The sequence below is a fragment of the Panthera pardus genome, unplaced genomic scaffold (genome assembly GCF_024362965.1).
Source record: "Panthera pardus isolate Hobbes unplaced genomic scaffold, ASM2436296v1 HiC_scaffold_7, whole genome shotgun sequence".
NCBI lineage: Eukaryota > Metazoa > Chordata > Mammalia > Carnivora > Felidae > Panthera > Panthera pardus.
The window spans coordinates 59,311,028-59,334,476 of record NW_026527002.1 but is presented as its reverse complement, the minus strand read 5'-3'; the positions used below and the strand labels follow the sequence as shown (position 1 = coordinate 59,334,476).

The 23,449-nt window shown below is 37.4% G+C and overlaps 1 protein-coding gene across 6 annotated transcripts in view; it reads left to right on the top strand.

Moving 5' to 3' along the window:
* Positions 1–7,386: 7,386 nt before the first annotated feature.
* Positions 7,387–23,449, top strand: part of TRPS1 (transcriptional repressor GATA binding 1) — a 254,080-nt gene continuing 238,017 nt past the window's right edge. For 3 of the 6 annotated variants that reach the window (XM_053896376.1, XM_053896375.1, XM_053896374.1), the window contains exon 1: positions 7,387–7,917. Coding sequence is in view for 1 of the 6 variants with exons in the window: in XM_019459995.2 (XP_019315540.2) it covers positions 8,585–8,594 (10 nt within the window). In the remaining 5 variants the exon portion in view is untranslated. Of the gene's footprint in view, positions 7,918–8,102; positions 8,595–14,835; positions 14,946–23,449 lie in introns of those variants that run through there. The other 3 variants (XM_019459995.2, XM_019459993.2, XM_053896378.1) reach the window with 2 other exon arrangements.

Here is a 23,449-nt window from a genome sequence, read left to right as displayed (position 1 = left end):
GAGCAAATTGGAACAAATGCCCAGGGCTCTGCTCTGCTGGGGAAACCCCACAGCTGGGGCTGCTGTAGTGGATTTGTACCTGTGGGCTAGAGAGGAAGGAGAGGGGATGGGAGTTAATATAATAGAGCATGATTATCAAAAACAATTAGCACAATTTATAGAGCATCCTCTACCCCAACTTTTGCTCACCCCATGAACGGGCAGTAACTCCAGTGCCCTATGCATTACAAACCACTATAAATGACCTTACCTTCCATATATGAACTACCTTATTAGTAACATTAATTCATGCCTTCACTCAGTCACCTAAGTAACATACAGGAAGGTCTTTGCATCTTCACATTTGTATTGGATTATTTAATATTTGTCATAGCCAAAGGATGGATCTCTCTCACATCTTGGTGAATACAAGAATTACGTGTTATGTTTATTAAAATTATATTCTCAGGCCTCACCTACAGAAATGCACTTCAGTAGGTGAGGCCTATACATTTGCAGTTTTAGAAAGAACCCAAGATAGTTTAAGAAGCACTTAATTAGATCATAAATTCCACAGGTGGGGAGCATGCCAGCTCATTTACTCTGGGGTACCCAACCCCTAACACAGTGTCTGTCAGATGATAGTTATTCAATATATATTTGTTTAACTTTATTAAATTATATTACAAGGACTATGTTAGACGCTAGGGTACAAAGATGCTTTTATCACAAGTTCTTCTGTATCAGTCAGAGTCTAGGCAGATAACACATGGCACCCTCAAAGAAGAATTGGAAGAGAGTTTAAATGAAGAAGGATCATTTACAAAGTCATGGTCAACAGTTAGGGAGAAAGAGATAGTGAAATATCCAGGGTCTACCAGCAGCCAGAAGCATCTGCCGTTAGGCTTAAAATCACAAAGGGATAGGAAGCTTATTTCTGGAATCCTATAAGCATGTAACCTTGGTAGAGAGGCTGCCTGGACAGGAGGAATCAAGGGAAAAAGTAACCTGACTGTCTGTTTTTCCCATTCTCTGACCTGATGATGTCAGTGGTCAAACCCCTTCAGAAACCAAATGGCAAGAGGGCCCAGGTGATGTAGTATATCTACATCTCCATATCTGCATGGCAGAAAGAGAACATGGACAGAAGCTTCCTTCCAGAAGCTGACAGTCTAGGGTCTTTCTACATGCTTGTCTAAGTACCAGCCCATTCAAGTTATGTAGATGAACCAAGGATAAATCAATTGTCTGAACACCAACATGGAATGTTAACTAAACCGAAGTTTTCATGTTCCAGATGATCACATGCTCCTAGACACATACACATGTATGCACACATGCGCACATGCTTACACACACACACTTCCGTGGGATTCATAATACGTTATGAAACACGATCCCTGTGGGAACCTGTACATTCATCTTTGATAATTTAACATCTGCAAAATTAATAGATATCGATAGATAGATTCAAGCTAAAATGATTTAGTATTTTAATGTTAAATAATATAGAGAAAAACACCATTAATGTTCTTATGGCTTCTAAAACTACAAATAATCCCTTCCCACCTAAAATTTCTCAGCTTTAACCTCATTTTCTACACCCCCACAGTTTAATGCCTAGGATTTAGTTAAAGATCATTTAATTCACTATTTTTAGAGCAACATGGAATCACGAACCCAAACTTAATGATAATGAGGACAATATTTCAGAGGAGGACAAACGTCTTCTCTGATACGTTGCCAAAAATATGCTGCGGAGATGAAGACCACCCAGAAGCTTCAACTGGCACATGGTGCATCAGCCCATATGTATTAAAGAAAAAAAAAGAAGAGAAAGAGAGGAAGAAAAGGCCACATGGAACGTTTGAAACTTGGGCTCAATAGTGTGTTTCTAAGTAAAATGTAAAGATGTTACAATCTCCAAATTCAACTGAACAGATGTTACTGAATACCTATGATTCGATGGTCTTCTGCCCTCAAGAATCTTACAGTTTAGTAGGGGTGGGACACGAAGTCAACAAGCAGCATTATGCAAGTCACTATGATGAATCCCCAGCTAGAGATGAGAGTAAGACCGATAGAAGCTTACTTCTTATGTTGCTGATTCTGTCTGATGTGGAGTTTGGGGAAGGCTTCATATGAAAGGCAGAATCTGAGTGTGATCTTAGAAGGGACGGTATTTTGCCTGGAGAGTTGGTATGAAAGGCCCTTCAAGGCCTTCCAAGTGCAAGGTGCCAGTAAGTATTAGAACAAACAAACAAACAAACAAAAAAACGTTCTGAAGTGTCAGATAGATGTGGGAATGTCTCTCTTGGTGGGTCAGGAGACAGGCCTGTGTGGAAGAATAGAGTGAAGAATGAGACCAGAAAGTGTTTGGGACTAGATGATAGGAAGACTTGAATGGCCTATAGCACTTTGGTGCTGTTCTTTTGTTAGTTGGGAGTCATGGGATTTTTGTCCTGAGGAATGGAAAATGCAGAAGTTTGATGATCTGATCTGGTAGCTCCTTAGAATAATGAAGAGGGGAGAGAGAGTGAGGAGGGGAAGCTCAATGGGATGTATTGGAAGAGAGAACTTTTTAATTTGGGAAGGGTCCACGTGGATGGAAAGAAAGGCAGTAGGAGTTGCAAAAGCCTTTAGAAAATAAACAATAGGAAGACTTGGTAACTGATTGGATGTGGGGCCTGTGGGAGAGGGTATTACCAAAGATGTCAAATGTCTGAGGTTTCTGGTCTGGATGACTCATACCTTTAACAGAGATAGGGTTTGTCTATTTCCTTCCTCCTTCCATGTTGTTTGTCTTTATAGCCTCTTCTTCCTAAATTATGGTATTAGACATATATCATATCATTCAAATTCACACATTTGAATTTCTGGTGGAATATTTCAGTGCGACAAGTAGGCAAAATTGAGTGTTGGGCTTTGTTATATACAACTTGAGAGTTAATTGCATAGTTTGGAGAGTGGATGGGATGAGAGAGTACAGCAAGGGAAGATAATAGAGCAGAGGGTAAAAATATGAAGAATATTAGGAAAATACCCACTCTTCAGAGTCACATGGTGGATCTGGGTTAATTCAGATGAAAATTCTGTCTGTTACTTAAGAGAATGGAGTGAGTCCTGCTATTTCCCATGGTGGTTTGGTTAGGACACACAGCTCTGAGTGATCGATTTCATTACACTTTCAATCCAATGGATAGTGTATGTTTGGATATTCATAAAACCTATTGAAAAAGCAGGAATTCTTACTATTATTCTGGGGCACCTTTGGCAGAGATGTTGTGCGTGCGTGTGCGTGCATGTGTGTGTGCGTGCCTGTGTGTGTCTACACCTCGGAAATTTGTTTCCTCTTTTAATTAAATAAAGCCTATGTTTGTTGGCTTTTAGGGTGGGCTGCAGGCCCATCTGTTTAACTAGGCAGTTGCCTGATATTGCAGGGGGGAGGCTTGGCAAGTGTAAGTGTGAATTTGAATACCAGATACAGGCTATTTAAAGCTGAATTTATCTTTAATAAATTCACCCAGAGGTGTTCAGCAGTAGGTAGTTTGGAAAATGATCATAATTTGTGCAGAACAGTCTTCTTTTTTTTTTTCTTTTACAATCAAGTGGTGTGTGATTGGGAGAAGGAATAGACTGAGGGAACTTCATCTTTGCTATGCTCTGTTCCTTTAGGTGTCAGGACAAGGAAGGCAGACTACTTCAACAATTGCTTTTGATATTCTGGAAGGCAAAATGGTCTTCCATTTTACATGATTTAGTCCTAATTTGAGAGCAAATAATACATAAATATTTTCTCGATAGTATGTGTTATAGCAGTAGGCATTTAGGACCAACAGTTGTCAATCTTTGAGGTTTCTGAAAGGGATAGCAATTTATGACGTGTTAGGGTAAACAGTTGGATTACATTTCTGAAATACGTGTTCCATCAGGTAAAATCATTGTGATTACAGGCACTGGAACTGTAAGTTAAAGTTATGTGCTAAAAGGTTGAAAATGTAAAACAAGTACACTTGTGCTTAACTATTAATCCCTCTTTGTATCTCTGCTGAATAAACTACAAGAAAAGGGGAGAAAAGGACGTTTAAATAGTAAAACAGAAAAAGTGCATTATGTAATTTTAATAAACAGTAAGCCCTACTACAGCTCAAGGCACTGTTTCATCAGTGGTCCAGCCATAAGAGAATATTTCAGAATCAAAGACTTATGAAAGATTATAAAGAAGTTATTTTAGTTGGAAGTTATTTCTTTTGTTTGCTTTTTAAAATTTCTCTTAATTTCTTCTTTATTTTCTGATGTATTGTATAAAGGCACAGGTTGTTATATTCACATCCAGGCTCCATTGTTGAGAAACACATTGCAAATAAAAGCAAAAGAAGAGAATAGTTTTAAGAGCTTTGCATATGTTTGACAGCAGAAGATAATAAATGTAAATAAATCTTTAATATTTCCCCTAATTCAGTTTGTGCCATGCAAATGTCAGGACTATAAAAACAAATCAACAAACATTTGAAGAAAAACAATATACATAACTTATTTTATATATTAAAAACAACTGTCAAACAATTATGATCTCATGTATTAGTTGGTTGTTTTGAAATATTCCTACTAGAATTAAAAAAATGCTACGAGGGCCTTTGAGCTTAAACATATTGTGTCAATCAAGAGCATATGTAATGTATCTAAAGCATGAGGTAAAAATTTTCTTCATAAATTATTTCATAAATAAATAAGTAATTTGCTTGAAAAAGTTCACAAAAATAGATGTGCTTTTATTAAGTTCTCTACAGATCTTTTGTGGCTAATGTAAATGGATTGATACAGACAGCATTTTGATCTGCTATACTCTAACTTGAAATACAAAAAGTAACATGAAGAGATTCTTCATGTCTCAGGCAAGCTTCAGCAGAATCGAGTCCGTGAAACTTCATTCATTAGATTTTTAAGTGACCATGAATTTGTTGGCTTCAGTACCTGAAGGGTAACTTTATCCTTTCAATTAAAGGACATAATTCACCCTCAGACCATTGGCTTTAACTTTTTATGTAATATATAATTTTGGGTACACTTAATGGTCAAATGTTGTATTATTACAGGTGGAAAAACACCAGCCATCTCAAGGGTTTTGTGCTTGCAAAGGCATGTAATTTAATTTTTTTTGAACCAATTTAATCAATGATTGTTTCATGTGAGTAAATTTACACTCTTAACGATTGCCTTAGATTTGAGGGTGACGGAGAGGAAGATTACTTCCCCCTTTAAAATGCCCTTTAAATCTTGGGGAGCAAAAGGAGATTAGGGGATAATCCTTGTGATATATTGGACTGTTTAACTTTGCTGCTGTGATGCCACCGCCTCAGATTTTATCAGTTAGATACCAGCTCCAGCACTTTTAGGTGGTATTAACCCTTTAAGTACAAACGGTTTTACTATTGAGATGCCTATTTCAAAATTTATTTGATCTCATATTTTTAGTTAGTCATGGCTAAAGAATGTTTCACTCAGATCCTTTTTTTCTCCCTGAATAAAAATGCCTCTCGCTGTGCTGTGCATATTTCCATAAAACTTGGTAAGCTAATTTATGACTTAAAAAAGAAAATAGGGGTCTATATTTAATATATGAATATTTTTTACAGTGGAAATTGGTGGTGGACAGTATTAAATGACTCTAGTGTGGAAATATGCAGGTGGTCATTAGTAGCTGACTATGAGATTTACTCAAGATTTTGATATTAATTTTCCCTGGAAGCAGGACTATACATAAATCTAACTCTGTTCCCAAATTAATTTAAATTGATGATAACATATGAATAACTCCGCATCTGAGGCTCATTGTCTTCTTACTCCTTGAGGGAATATATAGTTTGCCTCATTGTGAAATTGTATTTTGACTACTCTTTTACCTGACTAGTTTTTCTATTGCAAAAGAATTATTGCTTTTGTACTCATAGAGAGTGTATGGGACACACTACCGAATTTTTTTCTGGAAGAAAAGTGCTACAAAAAGGAATCACGTATTTGCCTGAGTAGGTATATTAAGTAGAAATGAAGACTACAGAAAAAGAAGTTTCTAAAAGCACATGCTTAAGTGTTTAATTTTTTTTTATGATTGGCTTTTTCACTTCTGATGTTTCTAAAATATATTTTCATCTTTTAAAAGATGCAAGAATCATTTAGGGGAAAATATTTTGGAGGAAATTACTTCATCTTCATTTCACAGATTCATGATTGTACCTCTAAAGTTCTAATTTTAATCATTTTGTAGTTTGGAGAAGGAAGGATGCTTCTTCTTTTAGCACAAAATTAGCTTAAACTGACTTTCACTAGAGGAAAAACATGCCACTTAAAGTCACCCAACTGAAGAAAATGAAGTCCAAACGCCCAAGAAATGTTTACTTAGTTTTTAACACCTACTATACTTTGAATCCTGTCATGGTACTCTTTTATGCATTGTTGATCTTTAGAAGTTAAAAAAGGAAAAAGAAGGAAAAAAAAAAAACCCGCTCAATTCAGTAACTTCGTGTGGAGGGAATTTCACTTAACAATGAGAGTATTTGGAGATGTGAAGTAGTAAAAAGAATGTCATGCTTTAATTCAGAGTTCCTTATCTGCTACTAAACCCCCAAAGATCAGCAGGTATTAATCTTGCAGCATTTGAATAATGTTCCCATTTTATCTATTTTGTAGTACCCCCTTTAAGCACCCATTGAGCTTGCTAGCCTCTCCCCAGCTCAGAAAACCATAGCAACCTCAGTCCGCACTTCTCCAACTCAGGATAGAGTTCAAGTTGTTCTCCTCAGCCCTCTCGCCATCAAATGCATGGGAAACACTGACCACCGACTAGGTGTCCTAAGACTTCTTCCAGTCCTAGAAAAGGGGCGGGGGAAGGGCCGCGAACACACACACACACACACACACACACACACACACACACACACACACACACAATTCTGCGTCGTTTAATTGGGAGGGAGAAGGGAAAGTAACATCCGAAAAGGTAAAAAGCACTTTTAGAGTTCTTTTGATTGTTCATGATAGCATCTCCGGGTGTTCTGGTACCATCGGTTTGGCCGCCACGCACTGGCCCCCACCTGCCCCCCCCCCCCCCCCCCAAGGTAGGTCCTCGTCTTTATCACATTATTCCTAAAGCTTTCGGTTTTTTCCTCGGTTTCCAGCCCGCACGTTCACACATGGGGGTGGGGGAGGAGGAGGGGGGAGAGGCGGGGCGGGAAGGTAGCCGGGTCCCGGCACCGCGCAGCTCTCATTTGCGGCGCTCCGACTCGGGCGAAGTTCTCGCGCAGCCGGCTCGCCGCGGCCGGGGCCGGTCCCGGCGGGCGGCGGCGGCGGCGGGTGCTCGGAGCCGGGCGGGGCGGCGGCGGCGGCGGCGGCGGCGGCGCGGGGACGCGCGCTGTCTCTTTAAGGGAGCTCGGTCTGGGGTGGCGCTTTCCTCCGCGAAGGCTCCTTTGATATTAATAGTGTTGGTGTCTTGAAACTGACGTAATGCGCGGAGACTGAGGTCCTGACAAGCGATAACATTTCTGATAAAGACCCGATCTCACTGCAATCTCAAGCGTCCTCTTTTTGGTGCTGCTCGTTTCTCCAGACCCCGCGCCCTCTCGATCGCTCTCTCGCCTTCCTATTTTTTTTTTTTTTTAAACAAAAAACAACACCCCCTCCCCTCTCCCACCCGGCACCGGGCACATCCTTGCTCTATTTCCTTTCTCTTTCTCTCTCTCCCTCTTTCTCTCTCTCTCTTTTTTTTTATAAAGGGGGGGAGGGAAGGGAAAGGGGGGGAGGCAGGAAAGACCTTTTTCTCCCCCCCCTCCCCCCCAATAATCCAAGATCAACTCTGCAAACAACAGAAGACGGTTCATGGCTCTGGCCGCCGCGCCACCATCTTTCGGGCTGCCGAGGGTGTTCTTGACGATTAATCAACAGGTAAGGAGGGGCCCGGGCGGGCCGCGGGGCGGCGGGGGGCGGCGGGGGGCGCGGGCGCCCCTCGGCCGGGCCCGGGGCGCCGCGACGCGAGTGCTGCGTCCGCGCGTGTGTGCGCAAAATGTGGGCGATCGCGAGCGGGGAGCCCTGGGAATTAAAAGTGACTTTCTTTGAAAAAAAAAAAAAAAAAAAAAGCAGAGGGAGAGTGTGCAGAAAGCCAAGCGCAGGCTTCTCGGGTTTCACATGCATTTTCTTTCTTCCTTTTTGCGCGTGTGATTTCTTTCTTTCTTTCTTCTCTTCTGCTCTCTTTCCCCCCCTTGCTCTTCTCCTTTTGGTGGGTCTGAGACAACTGAGTCTTAGAAACGAGCGACTTCAAACTGCAGTAGCCCTTGGAGTCAGGAGGGTCAAGTTCAGCCGCCAGGGAGGAGGAAAAACAAATCCCCATTTGCCAAAAAAAGAAGTTTCAGGCCGGTGCCCCCTCCCCCCTCGCAGTCCCACTCCCCCTCGCTGTCTCTTTCTGGCTGATTTTAATTCTCTCCTACCGGGCGCAGCGGAGGAGCTGGAGGTGGTTGGACCCGAGGGGCCGCCGCCGCCGCCGCCGCCGCCGCCACCGCTGCCGCTGCAAGTTTTCTGGGGCTCCTGACAAGCTGGGAGCAGACTAGGCACCAGCATGCAGAGTAGTAAGTTGGGCGAACTTGGGAGGGTCGGGAGGGTCTCAGAGAGGGGCCTTCGTGGGGTCCCCAAAGTAGGAAAACAGCACCGGACTGGCGTTGGCTTTGAAGAGTTTGCAAAACCAGGCTTCAAACTTTTTGCCTTAAAGGCCCAGCTGGGCTGGAGAAGGAGGGTGTCGCATCCCCTGGTGCACCCGCCTCTGCGCGGCTCAGGGAAGCTCGGCTGAAGGGTCTGTGCCCTGTCGGTGCCATGTGGCAGGGCCTTTCAGACCAGGCGTTTCCGTAGGGGCTGAGGAAGGGGCAGACTTCCTCTGCGGTGCGGATGATGCGCCATGTGTCGCGGGTCAGCGGACACTGGACGGTGATTAAGTGCCTGACAGCGGTGGGACATCCAGGGGACGGGCGCTTCGCCTTCTGTCTAGTTCCTGTTTGGGTTCCAGAGAAACGCATCTTTGAAAGGCCAAGGCAAACACCGCTGTCCCTTCAAATAACTCCAGGATTATAGGACCCCATGAATAATTTGAGGGTGAGGCGGAGGTGGGAGCTGTTTGAAGTGCAAAGCTGTTTTTGTGGCTGGGAAAGCTTTTTTGTTAGTACCTGTGTGAGATGGTGGTGTTTCCCCCTTTCCCCAGGGAGGTCAGTAACTGTTTTATGGCCCGAAGACTCTAAAGCAATTTAAGTTAGAAGGCGAGTAGGACTGGTGGGTTTCAGAGGGAATCTTGGGCTGATTAAATTTTAGGTCTTGCTTTACTTCCTCATATCTTTTTAGGCCTCAGAGTTGATACTATGAAAGTTTTTGAGTAAGAGCGATGGATCTTAATTGATGAATCAAAATTATGATAGAATGTTCATCCTTATTCTATTTTGGAAAATCACGGCTAGAGTTTTAAATGAGGTAAGTGAAGTGAGAAGCTTAGCGGAGAAGTTAAATCGCAGAGAAGTTGGGCCGATTCATTGAACTTTTGTAGATTCATTGAACTTTTGTAAATGCACCAGGTGAAGAGGGAGGGGTCCAAGAGGAAAAATAAGTACAAAGAGAACATACAGATAGGGCCGGAGACAAAATTACAAAGAAATGATAATTCTAGGCCTGGTTGTTGGCTAAAATATGATTGTTCAAAGCAAAAATAAAATAGGAACCTTCTAACCACTACTTCAAAGCCCACCAGCTCTTAAGTTAAAACCTATGGATCTTGCTGGCATCATGTTACTTTCCTGCTGGTTTTAGGAAAAGTTGATCATTTAGAAAAGGCTGCCAGAGTTAAAAATGCAAGGGGCAGCAAAGGAAAGTAATGCGGGCGGCCAGTTCTTGACGTGGACAAAATGAGAATGAAAGTTTCTGAGCTCACTGCTGTGAAGTTTCTTACATGCTGCTCATTTGCTTAGAACGCTTTCTCAGATATTCCACCGCTTAATGTAAAAAAGCAAAGTAGCTCTAAAATGGTGTGGGCTTTTTTTTTTTTTTTTGCTTTCCCCAAGTATGCCAGGGCTGTGAATAAATACAGGGTTTGTATGGGAAGATGAAGCGTTTCCTGTAAGTTGTGATGCTGACAGGACAGTCTGGAAATGATACCAACGTTTGGAAGATTTTTTTTTTTTTACCTTTAAGTGAAAGTTTATTAATGACATGCTTAATCTTAACAAGTCAAACATATTGTTCTTAGAGCTTATCTCTCCTCAGATTTCATAACTTCCTTTTAAAGCTATACCCCTGGATGAAAACATCTCTAGATTGATTTAAATATACCAGGCCACAAACGTGCTAAAGTTTGATGATTATTTTTTAATATGAACAACCTGAAAATAAAACTCCTGACGGGGGGGATAAAGTTTTAATGCCCCATTATGACTTGATTTCTCTAAATGCGAGGCATTCCGCAGCTTCATTGATACACTGTTGGCCGAGTATTGTTTACCATGAGTGAGTTGATGTTTACAGCTTCCCAATATATCTATTATATGTTAGGATATATTGTGTGTAGAATACTTTTCCCACACATAACAACCGAGTCTGACACTCTCCAAATAAATGGTGGAACATCGCAAGTTCCTTACAAAAAAGTTTGTCACTCCTTTGAATTCTCCACGCTGTAAGGGTCTGCTGCTATTTAGATGTTGTCCTTTGTCTGTGAAAGGTAACATTAAAAGTAAAGAGAAGAATGTCATAGTAGTTGTGAGGTCTGAGTTGATTTTAGAGCTCAGCATTCTGATGATTAATATTCTAAACGATTTAATAAAATTTTTACTTGAAAAGAGGTTAGAATCCATAATCGTGTGCTAATCGTGAGTGAGTTACACATGCCTCTTCGACGTTTTCAGTATTATTTTTACTTTTCTTTTAAGTCACATACTCCTCCTGAGTTTACTCTGATTTCCAGAGTATAGGTCCTCCTGTAATACACATAAGGGAATCTTCATTCATAAGGAGAAACTTCAAAACAGGGAAATGAATGCATCTGTGGAAAAGCTGCTTTTAAGATCTTAGTATTTCAATGATGTTTCTATTACTGGTATTATTATTTGGTGAGTGTGTGTGTGTGTGTGTGTGTGTGTGTGTGTGTGTGTGTGTATAGAGACAGACAGAAAGAAAGGAAGAACACAGTTTGCAGTTAATAATCTGCACATTCCTCTAAAGACATGCCAAAGGGTGTTAAGTTTTAATAAACTGTTTTCTTACCTTCTTTGTGGAAGTGAATAAACATTACTGAAATTTTTAGAAAGACTTGTGGCAAATTGTTTTTGAGCTAGAATTTTTTTTGATTTTGAAATCTGTACAAATATTGATAACTGGACCTTAAATGTTTTTTAATAATGCATATAATCTAGAAAAATATTTTTCTTTCACTACCCCTTTTGGTAGCAAATAATAATGTAATAACATTATGCTATTGTGTAGAAAACAAAAATAGACTTTAAGAACGTTATGGGCAGGTGTTTACAATTGATTTAAAGGGAAAATTAGTATTTTTGAAATAAGCGATGCACTTAAAATAAAGTGACTGGTGCACATTAAAACATATTCTTATTAAGATATTCTCTGGTGTGTAAAATGAAGCCATTCATTCAACAGACTGACAACTTTCCACTTGGTATTTGCCTTTGCTTAATTTAGTTTCCGCAGGACAGCTAGTGTGGTAGTCTGCATCTGTTTTTGGCAGGCACAGAAAACTATAAACTGAGACAGTTCTGTCCCAAATAGCTCACAAGTTACAATCAATTTGATAAAAACAGGCAGGTCTTATGGACTTGCTGTCTGTTGTTCATCCTTGGTCAAGCTTTCAGGTAACAGGTTTCTTTCTCTCCCCGTTTTGCTGGTTATAACTACTAATGCCATTGATAACTAATTCTGAGTCTTGTTTACTCATTTATCTACTTTATTTATTATTTAATGAAATTTGGGGAAATTAATGACAGCATATCTAGACTTGGTTTTACTTTATATGATAACTATGTCTTTTGATATCATCATACAGAAAGTAATGAATTCTTTCTTACTATAATAGGTTTACAATTTATGGAATTGCACAGTTCCCCTTAGGTGAAATGTGAAGAAACTTCTAGCCCTTGCCAAGTAGGAATCTCATCTAATTCTCTGAAGTTCCTTGTAATTGTCATGTGTACAGAAGGCTAATGCTCTTTGCAGTGATTCCCCTTGAAAAAAATTAAGCAGAGTTTTTTTAATAATCGTCAAAATTATTTATCTCCTACAAGCTTTAACCAGTGGATTAAAGTAAATATGCTAAAATGCCAACTGTTGTTTTATACTACCGTTCAGTAGCAAACAGTGCTGCAGAGGGAATAACCACTTTTAAAATTTTCTCCTCAAGTGTCAGTGGGTCGAAGGCTATTTGTTTATTTGTATAGGATATTTGATTAATTATATATGACCTTTACTAATAATGTCTTTAATGCTGCTCCTATGGTCAGCTCTAGTATTGTGTTACTGTGCGTTTCAGATGCCTGGGAACCAAACTCACTGGTCTTTCGTTTGGTTCTCTGGTGGGTATAGTAACGTAGAACCAGATTTAGTTTAGAAATAGATCTTTGGGCTTAAAGAGACCTCTTTGCTGAATTTGGGGAAGGACCTATGGATGAAAATTATTTGAATTGTTAAGAGTTCAGGAAGAAGCATGACTTGTCGCGGTAGCTGGAGTAGCTGTTACAGTAGCAAAATGTCTACTTTTTGTCACTCCCCCCACCACCCTTTTTTTGTTTTTTGTTTTTTCCAAGAGCACACACAAATCCAAGTAGCAAAAGCAAAGATGCAATTAGCTATGCACTTCGAATGTGAAGCATCATTGGGAATCATTTTCTGATTCAAAGCTGTAATTAAAATACAAATAATATCAAAAGACCCCCAAGAAGACACTAAGGGTACGCCTTTTGTTCCTAAGCATGTTTCGTTAAAAATAAGAAAGAAAACTTTTAATTTTTAAAACGTTTCTAGCTCTTTAAAAACCTGCAGTAAATACTTTACAAGTGGCTAGACACCTTCCCTGGTGGTTTAGTTTATACAAGCAGGAAACTTTCTCTCCTACTCTTTCTCTCTTTCTTGTTTTCTTTAAACCAACTGACGTAATGCCAAACTTTGCTTTAAAAGAACAGACAGAAGTAATTGGTAGCTTTTAACTTTTAATAATGTTCTGGATTGGTTTTAGTGGCCAAAATGCCATTTTTTTAAAAAAAAAAAAAGTTCAAGTAAGAACGGGCTTGTGGCCTGAGGAAGAAAGGCTCTGTTGATGTAGTTATTTTTATTCTTGTTTTTCAATCTGTTATTAAAAATCTTTCCTGCTGAGCACTGCTGGATTTCTCCAATTGCTCTCTGTGATGGCTGGTGCATTTCAGGTTACCGTAACTTAAACAGTTTTTGGGTTTTGGGGAGAGTGGGTATTTGTGTTGCGTTATTTCTTTCTTATTTGGAAAAAAATTTGTTTTTGTTTCAATTGAGATGAATTAATTAAGATTATCAATGGCGACAGGTCAATGGATGTGTTTATATAAAGAATGCTACACCTGTTAGCAAGAGCCTGAAATGTGGAAGTTTAATTGTGACATTAATCATTTTTATGTGCGGAGGAAGGAAAATAGATGAAACTTTACAAAAATATATTTTTAGATTGAAAGCGTTAATTTTAAGGTTCAGTTTGTTTCTACCGGTGGTTCTTTTATTCTCACAATTTTAGATGATAATATTTTAACCCTATTTATCACACAGTGTTTTTAGTTTCCTTTTTTTTTTTTTTTTTTTTTTTTTTAAATTAGTCCTTTACTCTCTTCCTGATCTTACCCAGGCAAATAGAACTTTCTCCAGTTAAGGGACATCTTGGTGATGTTGATTGGCATCAGGGCAACTTCAGAAGCTGGCAAGTAGGAAAATCTTTTCAGAGGGCAAAAAGATTTGTGCCAGTTTTTCCTTCCTTGGGGAAAGACACTCCATCCAGAAGTGGGGCCCTCCACCCCATTTGGTAGGGCAGAACGGAGTATCGACATTTCTGGTGTGAATCGTTCGTAAGGTTTAAATCTTATGGGTACTTGTCTTAGACTTGGCTTTTAACCCCAAATTTGTTTTAAGAGTTTTTGTAGTTGAGAGTTGTTGTTGTTGTTACACAGAGCACATTTTCAAAATAATACATATTGAACTTAGGTATCACGGAGATACCTTAAACTGTCTCTTATGTTTTTTACACTTACAAAAAGCATTCCTCATATTCAGGGAAGTTGAAGGGCTCTCCGCGTAGACATTTGACAGTTTTGACTTAACCTGACTTATGTCTTTCTCAGTTTTTCTTGTGAGAGCTAAGACTTTAGTCCACATCAGGGGCACTGTTTCTCTGGTAACTACTTCTTTACTTACGGATTTGTCAGGGAAGACCTTAGGAACTGAAGCTAGGAGTTGTTCACATCAGCATGGTGAGAGTGTCTCAGAGTAAGTCTTACTTTATGTTTCATCGAGTTTTCAAACAGAAATTTAAAGTTACTGGTTTCTCTGTGATTGCATTTTTATTTAATGAATGTTGGTTCATTGCTTCAAAACTGAGTGAACAGTAATAAAGTGTAGCAAGAAGGAAAAAAGGCGGAGGGTGGTGTTTGGAGCAGCAGTGCTTTGATATCAGCAGTTTGTTTACTGTTCAGTGGTGGGGAGGGGTTGGAGAGGCTTTGTGGGAGATGATAGAAAAAAAAATCCATCAATTGCGCATATGATCCCCTCCCCTTAAGGTTTCCTTAAACAATATGTTTCAGTTTTGCCTCAAACCATTCCGCGCCACTTCTGCTCCCAAGAATCCACCACTATCTGGTTCCTGAGCGGTTAAGGATGACACTTTCTGTTGTACAATGAACTACACTATTGTTTGAACTAAGGTAACATATTTTGCTTTATGTAATTTTTTTTGGTAGTTATTAATAGGATACCTCTAATGTGAGAGGAAGCCTAGCATTGTAAAGGTCTGCAAGTGCTTGAAGTATCCATGATAACTACACTGTGTTCAAATTATTGCTGGTATGTGCATGCTGTTATGGGTGTGTTTTATGTATGAATGTACATGGACTGATAGTACATGGATACACCTTGATGGTAGATTCTAATAATGTGAAACCATTAACTCTGCCCTTTTAACATGAATCTTTTAAGGAGTTACATGATCTACTTCATAAGGTCTAGAAGTTTGAGATGGGTATGGAGTCTAACCGTAATGAAGCCATCATTAGCATACTTCTATCTACTCTGAATTTACTAGGAAATTTAAAAAATGACGAAAAGCTATAAATCAAAATGCCACCTTTCGGTGCATTGTTAAGAAATGCTTTTGAAGAAAAATTTTTTAGAAGTCCCATTTCTGCTGAGAGGAGCAGTTAAGTGACAGTGCTGTTTCTGAATACATCTTTTTATGGGATGGCACTTTATAGTTTGTACTTCTGTCCCAAAACGTTATGTAGAAATAATATGGAAAATGTAAAGACTCCGTACTGTGACCCAATGCTTTTTTTCCCTAGGGTGATGGATTCTGTGCGTCACCCAAATGTGATGCTATTTGCCAGGCTTGCAGTACTGGTTTTGAGGGTTGCTGTATGTCCTATTTCGTCAAGCAACACAATACAACAACTTTGGTATCTAGGTAATTGACACAGTCAAAATAGGCTCTGGAAAATGTTCCAAAAACTTCTAAGTCAGAAGCTAACATATATTCAGTTTATTTAACATTTGAATAAACAGTGACTCATTGTCAGCTATTTAAGTCTCCTATAGTAGATAGTGTTAGAAGGAAATATACAAGTGTCCATAGTTCATATTCTGTTTCTTTTTTCCTTTATTTAAAGGGAGCGTAGTTCTTCTATTTGCATTTATAATTACTTTGTTACTTAGTATTTGTGATAGTAAGTAGTATAGTATTATGAAGAATAATAAATGTATTCACAGTATCTAATGTATATGTTCCAAGCTTTAGAAAACATTAATATTATATTATTAAATTGAGTATTATAATAACCAAGAATAAACCCAGTATGGGATGATAGATACACTACAACTGCTGTTTTGACACTAAATATATTTTAGCTGTAGAAAAAATATATGAAAAATATTTCAAAGCCTCAGAGCTTTTTTACTTGTAGAATTTGGATAGAATTTGTGAAACTTTCGTCAACAGATACTCCTAATATAACATGTGCTTCTTGATTAGATTCTACCACATGGCTTTCAGTGAATTCATGTGAAACACTCTTGCAATTTTTCCTTATAGAAGAATATATTATGTCTGCGATCAGAGACATCTATAAATAGTGTAAATATATAGGGCAGAAGTTAGTTTGTGAAATCTATTTTCTCTATTTTGTGATACACCTCATGTGCAAAGGGGTCAGGCATTACTAATCTAGCTTTAGCTTTATTTTTTCTGAGCTGTGCCCAAATGCAGCCTGTGAATCTGTGCCTTCATGTGAACTTAGTGCATACATGTACATACACATATCTGTTTTCTCATTCGTATAGAATGTTTTGCCTTACAGGCACTGAATGGAATTTTAACGTATCACATATTTATTTACATGATTTTAGCCTTTGTAATATCCATTTTAATTACTTGATGCATCCCAACACCTTTTTGAAGGTTAATTTAATTATAATTTTGGTTCTGAAATGAGAGCACGATTGGCAAAACAAATTAAAAACCAACTTCTACTTGTGACTTCTCTGTGATGTCATTAACCAGGCATCATCTTTAGCTCTGAAAAATGTAGACGTAGTTACATCAGCCAGTTATTCTCTCAATACTATTAAGTAGTTGAGAACATATAAAAGTTCCTGAAAGAGATTTTGAGTTCTGTTTCAACTTTACTTTATGACGCCATTAAATTTTTTTGAAAGGGAATCTCACTTTAATTTTTAAAAATACCATTCAACTGATGAATTAAGACTGGTTTTACATATATATATACACATATATATACACATATATATGTGTATATATATGAACAGAAGAGAGATTTAGATACTGTACAATCCATTTACGTATATATATATATATATATATATCTATAGATATATCTATATCTATATCTATATCTATAGATATCTATATCTATAGAGATATATATATATTTAATCAAGGCTCATGTTACTAATTTTTCTCAGTCCATGTTAGCCTAATTGTTGAATTATTAATAATTCTTTATCAACACTTAGTGGGTGTACCTCTGAGGTCCTTTAAAATCAGTATTTACTGTATCTGGAAGCCGAATTTTTATGTTAATAAATCGACTTAATTATGAATTGGAAAAACACAAGTGATTATATTTAGTATCATCTTTAACTTATTATTGGAAGTATACTCTATTTAAAGATTGCAAATTTTTCACCTCTGTTCTGCAAACTTAGGTAAGTTTTAGAGAATAACTGAGTACAAGTGGCCAGTGTAAGCAATTGCATCCAAATAAGGAGTAATATGAAGCCTTATATTCTGTAACTTATAAACAGATCCTAAGAGTTGTTTCTCCTTTGCATTTACAACAAATTTGTATTACATCCATTGAACGTAAGATGTGGTAAATTACTATAAGAAACTCACTGTCATCTAGACCTCAATTTCTGTGAACTGTTTATTTAACTCTCTATCCCATAACTGTTTATCCTACTTTTAAATGTCCCGTTCTTAAGGCAATTTATGTTCTTGAAAGAGTGTCCTAATTATTTACATTTTACTTTTTGTCTTCTGATAAACTTTAAGTAAGAAAACCATCACTTGTAAGATTTTAGGCTGACAGTAAAAATCATCATGCACACATTTTATGTACAAATATATGTGATTGCGTGTTCACTTGGTCAGACGTTTAACTCTTTAGTGTTACACATATTTGTGTGTACTTATGTATTTTTACTTCAGAAGAGTTCAGTACATCATTGTTAATGTTTAAGCATGTGCTTCCATGCTCTTCACACTCCCTGAATAATTCAATATATCATTGGCAGTAATAAACATTTAAAGATGAGACCAATAATGAATAGAAATGGAAAAATAGGGGGGTAGATATGAGTGTAAGTAGGTTTTCCTTCTTTTTGTTTGTGTCATGTTCAGTTTCTATCTAAAAAGATATATATGGATATATAGGCATATATCTATATCTGAACAGAAGAGAGATTTAGATACTATACAATCCATTTAACATAAGTAAGGAACTATTGCAATATGTGACTTTATTTATTTATATATTTTTGTCATAGGAGACTTTGACCTCTGCTTGTGGCACTTGGGAATTTTAGATAAACCCCATTGGGGTCACACTCATCAGTTCCGGCTTTGCATGACATAAAGCATTCCCTAGTTTCTGGTGCACTACTGTGCTGTTTTCCTTCAGGACTGGAAGTCCTGTAAGTTAATTTGGCATTTGAAAGCACTACTAGAATTTTTCCTTTTTGAAAATCCTCTGGATGGCTTTCAGAGGAGTAAGTAGAGAGCACGGGCAGCATGATGTCGTTCATTTCAGGATGCTAAAGAAAGTTATGCTGAGACCAAGCATGCTTCCTCTGGATTATTCTGCTGTGCGTTACCATTTTTTTTTTCCTTCTTTGGGATCTAATATTTCAGCTTAAGGGGGAATAGAGATTTTTACTTTTAGTGGAAAAATATGCCAGCTCTAGGGTTTTTTACCTACATTTCTTTATAATATGTATATTGGGGGGACGTTAAGAAGAGAAACTTGGGTACTATAAAATAATAATATTATTTTGCTGTCTGCTATTGAACAGGCCCTTGCCATTCCATTTCTATGAGGAAATGCATTGAAAAGAATAAAGTTGTGGTATAGTTTTGAAATGACTGTAAGCACCAACTGTGACACATTTCTGGCAAATAGATGAAGACAGTGTTAGTGCCTCCACCAAACTGTGTACTCCAAGTTGACAAATATGAATTTGACCATTTGATCACAGATAATATTTGAAATGCATGTGTCCTGGTTCAGGGAAGGGGGTACTTCAATCATCCTCACCATCAGTATGCTTTAGATTTGCAAGAAACACAATGCCAAGTATCGTGTTGTCAGACCTTCGAGATTTTTAGTAAAGAGTTTTGCTTGTTTATGGAAGCTTACATTCAGCGACATTGAGCACAGACTGCCTAACGTATTTGTGCATTGAGCTCTAGTGAAGTTCAATAGATGATTGTGTTTCCATCAAGATTTAGGGAGCAGTGCACTAGAATAGTAGCCATCTACTAATGATGGTTCTGAGGTTTGGATGGTGTAACTGATTTTTAGGAGCTATGGCATAAATATAATAATAGGTAGAAATATTTAGAGTGATTACCTTTTATAAAAGTTAGTTCTGTCTTTCATGTCTAGGAAAATATAGCAGTGAATGTTTGCTTTTTGTATGTTTTGTCTCCAAGCAGAGGAAACTGACAGTTTTATGTTTTAAGTGCCGAAAGTTGTTCTTGGCTTAGCAGTCCCTGAGTTAATCACTGGGATGTTAACTTGAATTTTTGTCTTTGAAAAGTTTTTGAATTTTAAAGCGAAATACGCTTCCATTATTTCCAAATTGACATCCTGTGTTCTGGATTGGTTTTTAGAGAACTGTTTTCCAAATTCTCTTGGATCGCTTGAAGTCCATTGATTTTGAAATATTTAGTTTAGTTTTTTTTTTTTTTAAGCTTTTCAGAAAGGAGAGGGAAAACTTCATCTTTTTAGGTTTTTTTCTTTATTACAGAACCCTCATTATTTCTCATTAAGTGCAAATTAATCTTGCCTTTATTTTGCATACTTTTTTTTTCCTTCTGTGTTCTTTTCAGAAACTCGTTTTGGTGCATCAGAAATTGAGAGAACAGTGATTTCAGCTCCCCCGCCACACCTTTCTGTGATAAGATGTTGTGGTCATTGCTAAAGAATCACTACGGAGAAATTCTGTCTTCTGTCATTTGCACACTTTTCATTTTTACTTGAAAAAAGAGTGATATTTAAAAATCATATATTTATTCTTTGGGGTTAATTGCAAATATTATGAATGCTGTAAAATAACATGACATTTAGTTTTTTTTCTCATTGCATCTTAGGCAGTTTGTGTCTAAAAATTTGTTGGAAGAAAAAGAAAAAAGTATTTTAACCGGCTTTGAAATTAATTTAAGATAGTCTTGTGGAATTCTCCAAAATGAATATGAAAATATCAAATACTGTCAATGCACAGGGCTAAAATTAACTTTGTATAAATAGTGGAGACTTTAACCTGACTTATTTTAGTGCAAAAGATGTTTTAGGTACAAAGAAGATTTTCTCTGGTTTGCCCGTATTTTATTTTATTTTATTTTATTTTTTGCAAGCTGTTTGCTTAAAATGATTGGCATCCTTAAATTATGGTTGTGTGGAAAACAAATAAGGCTGCTACTATAAAGAAACAAGAGCTCTGCACATGCATCTTAAAAACGATTTTAAAATATTTTCGTTTGGAACAAATGCATCGGGCCCCAAAGAAATAGATAGTATCCCTAACACATCGCCCACTCTCTTCTCTCAAAGTGGAATCTACTCGCAGAGAGCGCGTTATTTCCACTTGGAGTGGAGTGTATTTCCTAGTATTTTGGTGTCTCTGCTGGTAGAAATGTAGACATTTCAACCAACCACCTCTTTCTTTGGTTCCTGTGATAGCAGGTGAACTTTTGCCAAAACTTTTGGTGCAGTGTAATCAAGACCATGTTGTGGAATTAGGCTAATGTGATGATTTTAAGTCATGTTTAATGTGTTATTTAGAAAAAATAATTTTAAAAATTACCATTTGTAATATATTGGAAGAACTGGGATGGTGTTTTTGGATTTAATTCAAAGCCTTGGTACTGGCAAGGAAGAGAAAAATTCCATAGATCATTTCTTCTTTTCCTAATGTAGGAGAAAATGGGGTTTATTTGGGTAAATACCTTGGTAGAAATAATTGGTCAACTTTTATTTTGACAAAACATGATCATGTAAAAATATAAGCACATTTTCTGAGCCCAATAATATATGCATTTTGTTTCTTTAGGTTACATCAATAAAGCCATATACAAAGGAAAATGAACAGAAGAATACATTTAATCACCTATCTGGGGTCAGATGTAGAGTGAACTGCGTAGCCTGTGTGAGAATTCTTTTAGTTCTGTGCTTATACTCTGAGACCTGTTCCTCATCTCCTATGCTCATGGGCATATTTCTTCATATGTGCGAGAATGTTCAGTGTTCTGCTTCCCATGTACACATGCAAATGTGGATTTAGGCTTGAGAGTCTTTTAACACTTTTTTTGTTGAGGAAAAGTAAAGCTGGCTAGTGAAACACTTCTTAATGACTGAACTTCCCTTGAATGGTCCCTCTAAAATCTACGACTCAAGTTCAGATTTTGTTTCTTTGTTTTTCTTTAATTCAGGTAGTATTCAGAGTGATCACAGGATCATATTTTATTTTGAGTAATAGGAGGGATGTGAGCTCCTATCCATTTTACAGAAGGATCTTATTTTACAAAGGAGAAAATGAAGGATTAAGTTAAGTGAATTTCCATAATCATACAGCTACTTATTACATAAAGGACTGAGCTTAGAATCAGTGTCTGGTCACTGTCTTCATACATATATAAAATGCTAGACAGGTTTGAGTTTGTTGAGGAAGTCTGCCTAATACTTGAAATTCACTACTTTTCATTTTTCCTTTTGTAACTGAATTTGAGAATAGAATTAGAATATCATTTATTCATATGCAGTGGGGAATTGATCATGGAATAAATCAGTTGGTACTTTCATATTATTTCTTTATCAATACCTTATGAAGATACAGGAATCAAATGTTTAATCTAGAAGTTATCCTGAAAGTTAAAATTTACTGCAGAAAATCGAGGCTTAATATTTCTTTCAGACACCTGAACAACAGAAGCCTCTTTAGATTCATGTATATAAAATTCAGTTGGTAAAGAATTAGTTCTAAAATGGTCGTTACTAAGGAGTTAGTTTGTATTATTCTTCTCTCTGTAGCTTAAAATACCTCCCAACTTTTATCTAGTTTGAGACCACCTTTAAAAATAAAAATCGTCCATTTGAATTAAGGACTTTTTATCTTCCAAGAAACTGGACTTTTCTTTATTCATAACAGCCATAAGCCCCTTGGCAGGTTGAAAACTATAGACAGCATCTGTGAGATTAGGCCTGAAATGTGCAATTAGTTGTTAAAACGTGGTTGAGAAACCGTTCATGGCATTTTAATAAACTCCTTAGCATTTATCAAAACAAATTAACAAAAGAATAATAAAGAACTTCATTTATGTTAAATGCTTTTGTTATTAATTTTGTCTTTTGAATGATACATTTCAGGTTTACTGTAGTAAAAATGAAATATATTAAAGTACAAATATAATGCCTTTATTTTTCTTGTAGAATTTCTTTCAAGTTCCATTTTTATCCATGACCCTTCTGTACAATATGAATGCAATTAACAGTTCTTTGTTGGTTATCGTTAAGCTAATTTTAATCATTTACTCCGTTGCGTTGGAAAAACAGGAAAAATTCTGTCGTCTCAGACAACAGATCTCTTGTTTCTTCTTACCTTTCACTTCTAATAGTTAGGTAATCTAAAGGTTAGTGCAGATCCCCTCATCACTGAAATTTACGGTTTATAACCTCTGATGACACTCTAATATCCATTTCTGTTGCAAAAAATCGTAGTGGATGCCATGCAGAAAAATGTTGGACCCAAGACATTCCCCAACCTCCTTCAGAAGACAGTTCTGGGAGGCTCTTTGGAAAGCAGAAGGAGGTGTATCAGATCCTGGAAATGACAGGTTTGGTCCAGGGTCTGCACTTGAACCCATTTCATGTTGAGTTGCCAGGTGAAGATACCTGTTGGACTGCCTTTTATTTGTCTGGGTTTGTGTCTTAGCCAGAGGGCAGGTTTGTCTTTTATTTAAATTTGGCTGTTGTGGTTCACTGTTTCTTTCAGGTGAAAACCCTTTGTAAATGGCTGCTGTGAATAGTATTCTTTTAAAATAAAAAAGCTTGCTTATGAACAATGATCACAGTCAGCTAGAAATAATTAAATCAGAGAGTAATGAAATATTTAATATTAAAAGGCAATTGTTTCTTCTAAAATAGGTTGAGGAACCATCTTAATGATTATGGTGACCATCTCACACAAAATCTCTTTCTTGGTATAGTGAGCATATTATACAGAGAAAGGCTGAAAACTTCCATTATTACATAGCTACCTAGGACTTTTGCCCTCCTCTTCCTCCAGAAATTATCTCTGTTTGAAGTTGATTTTTTTTTTAAATCTGTGAATTAGTATTTAACACCCGATGTTTACTTGATGGAACCATAGGAAACTCATCAATGCTTACCTTGCCCTCGTTTTTCTCTTCTTCTCCTTT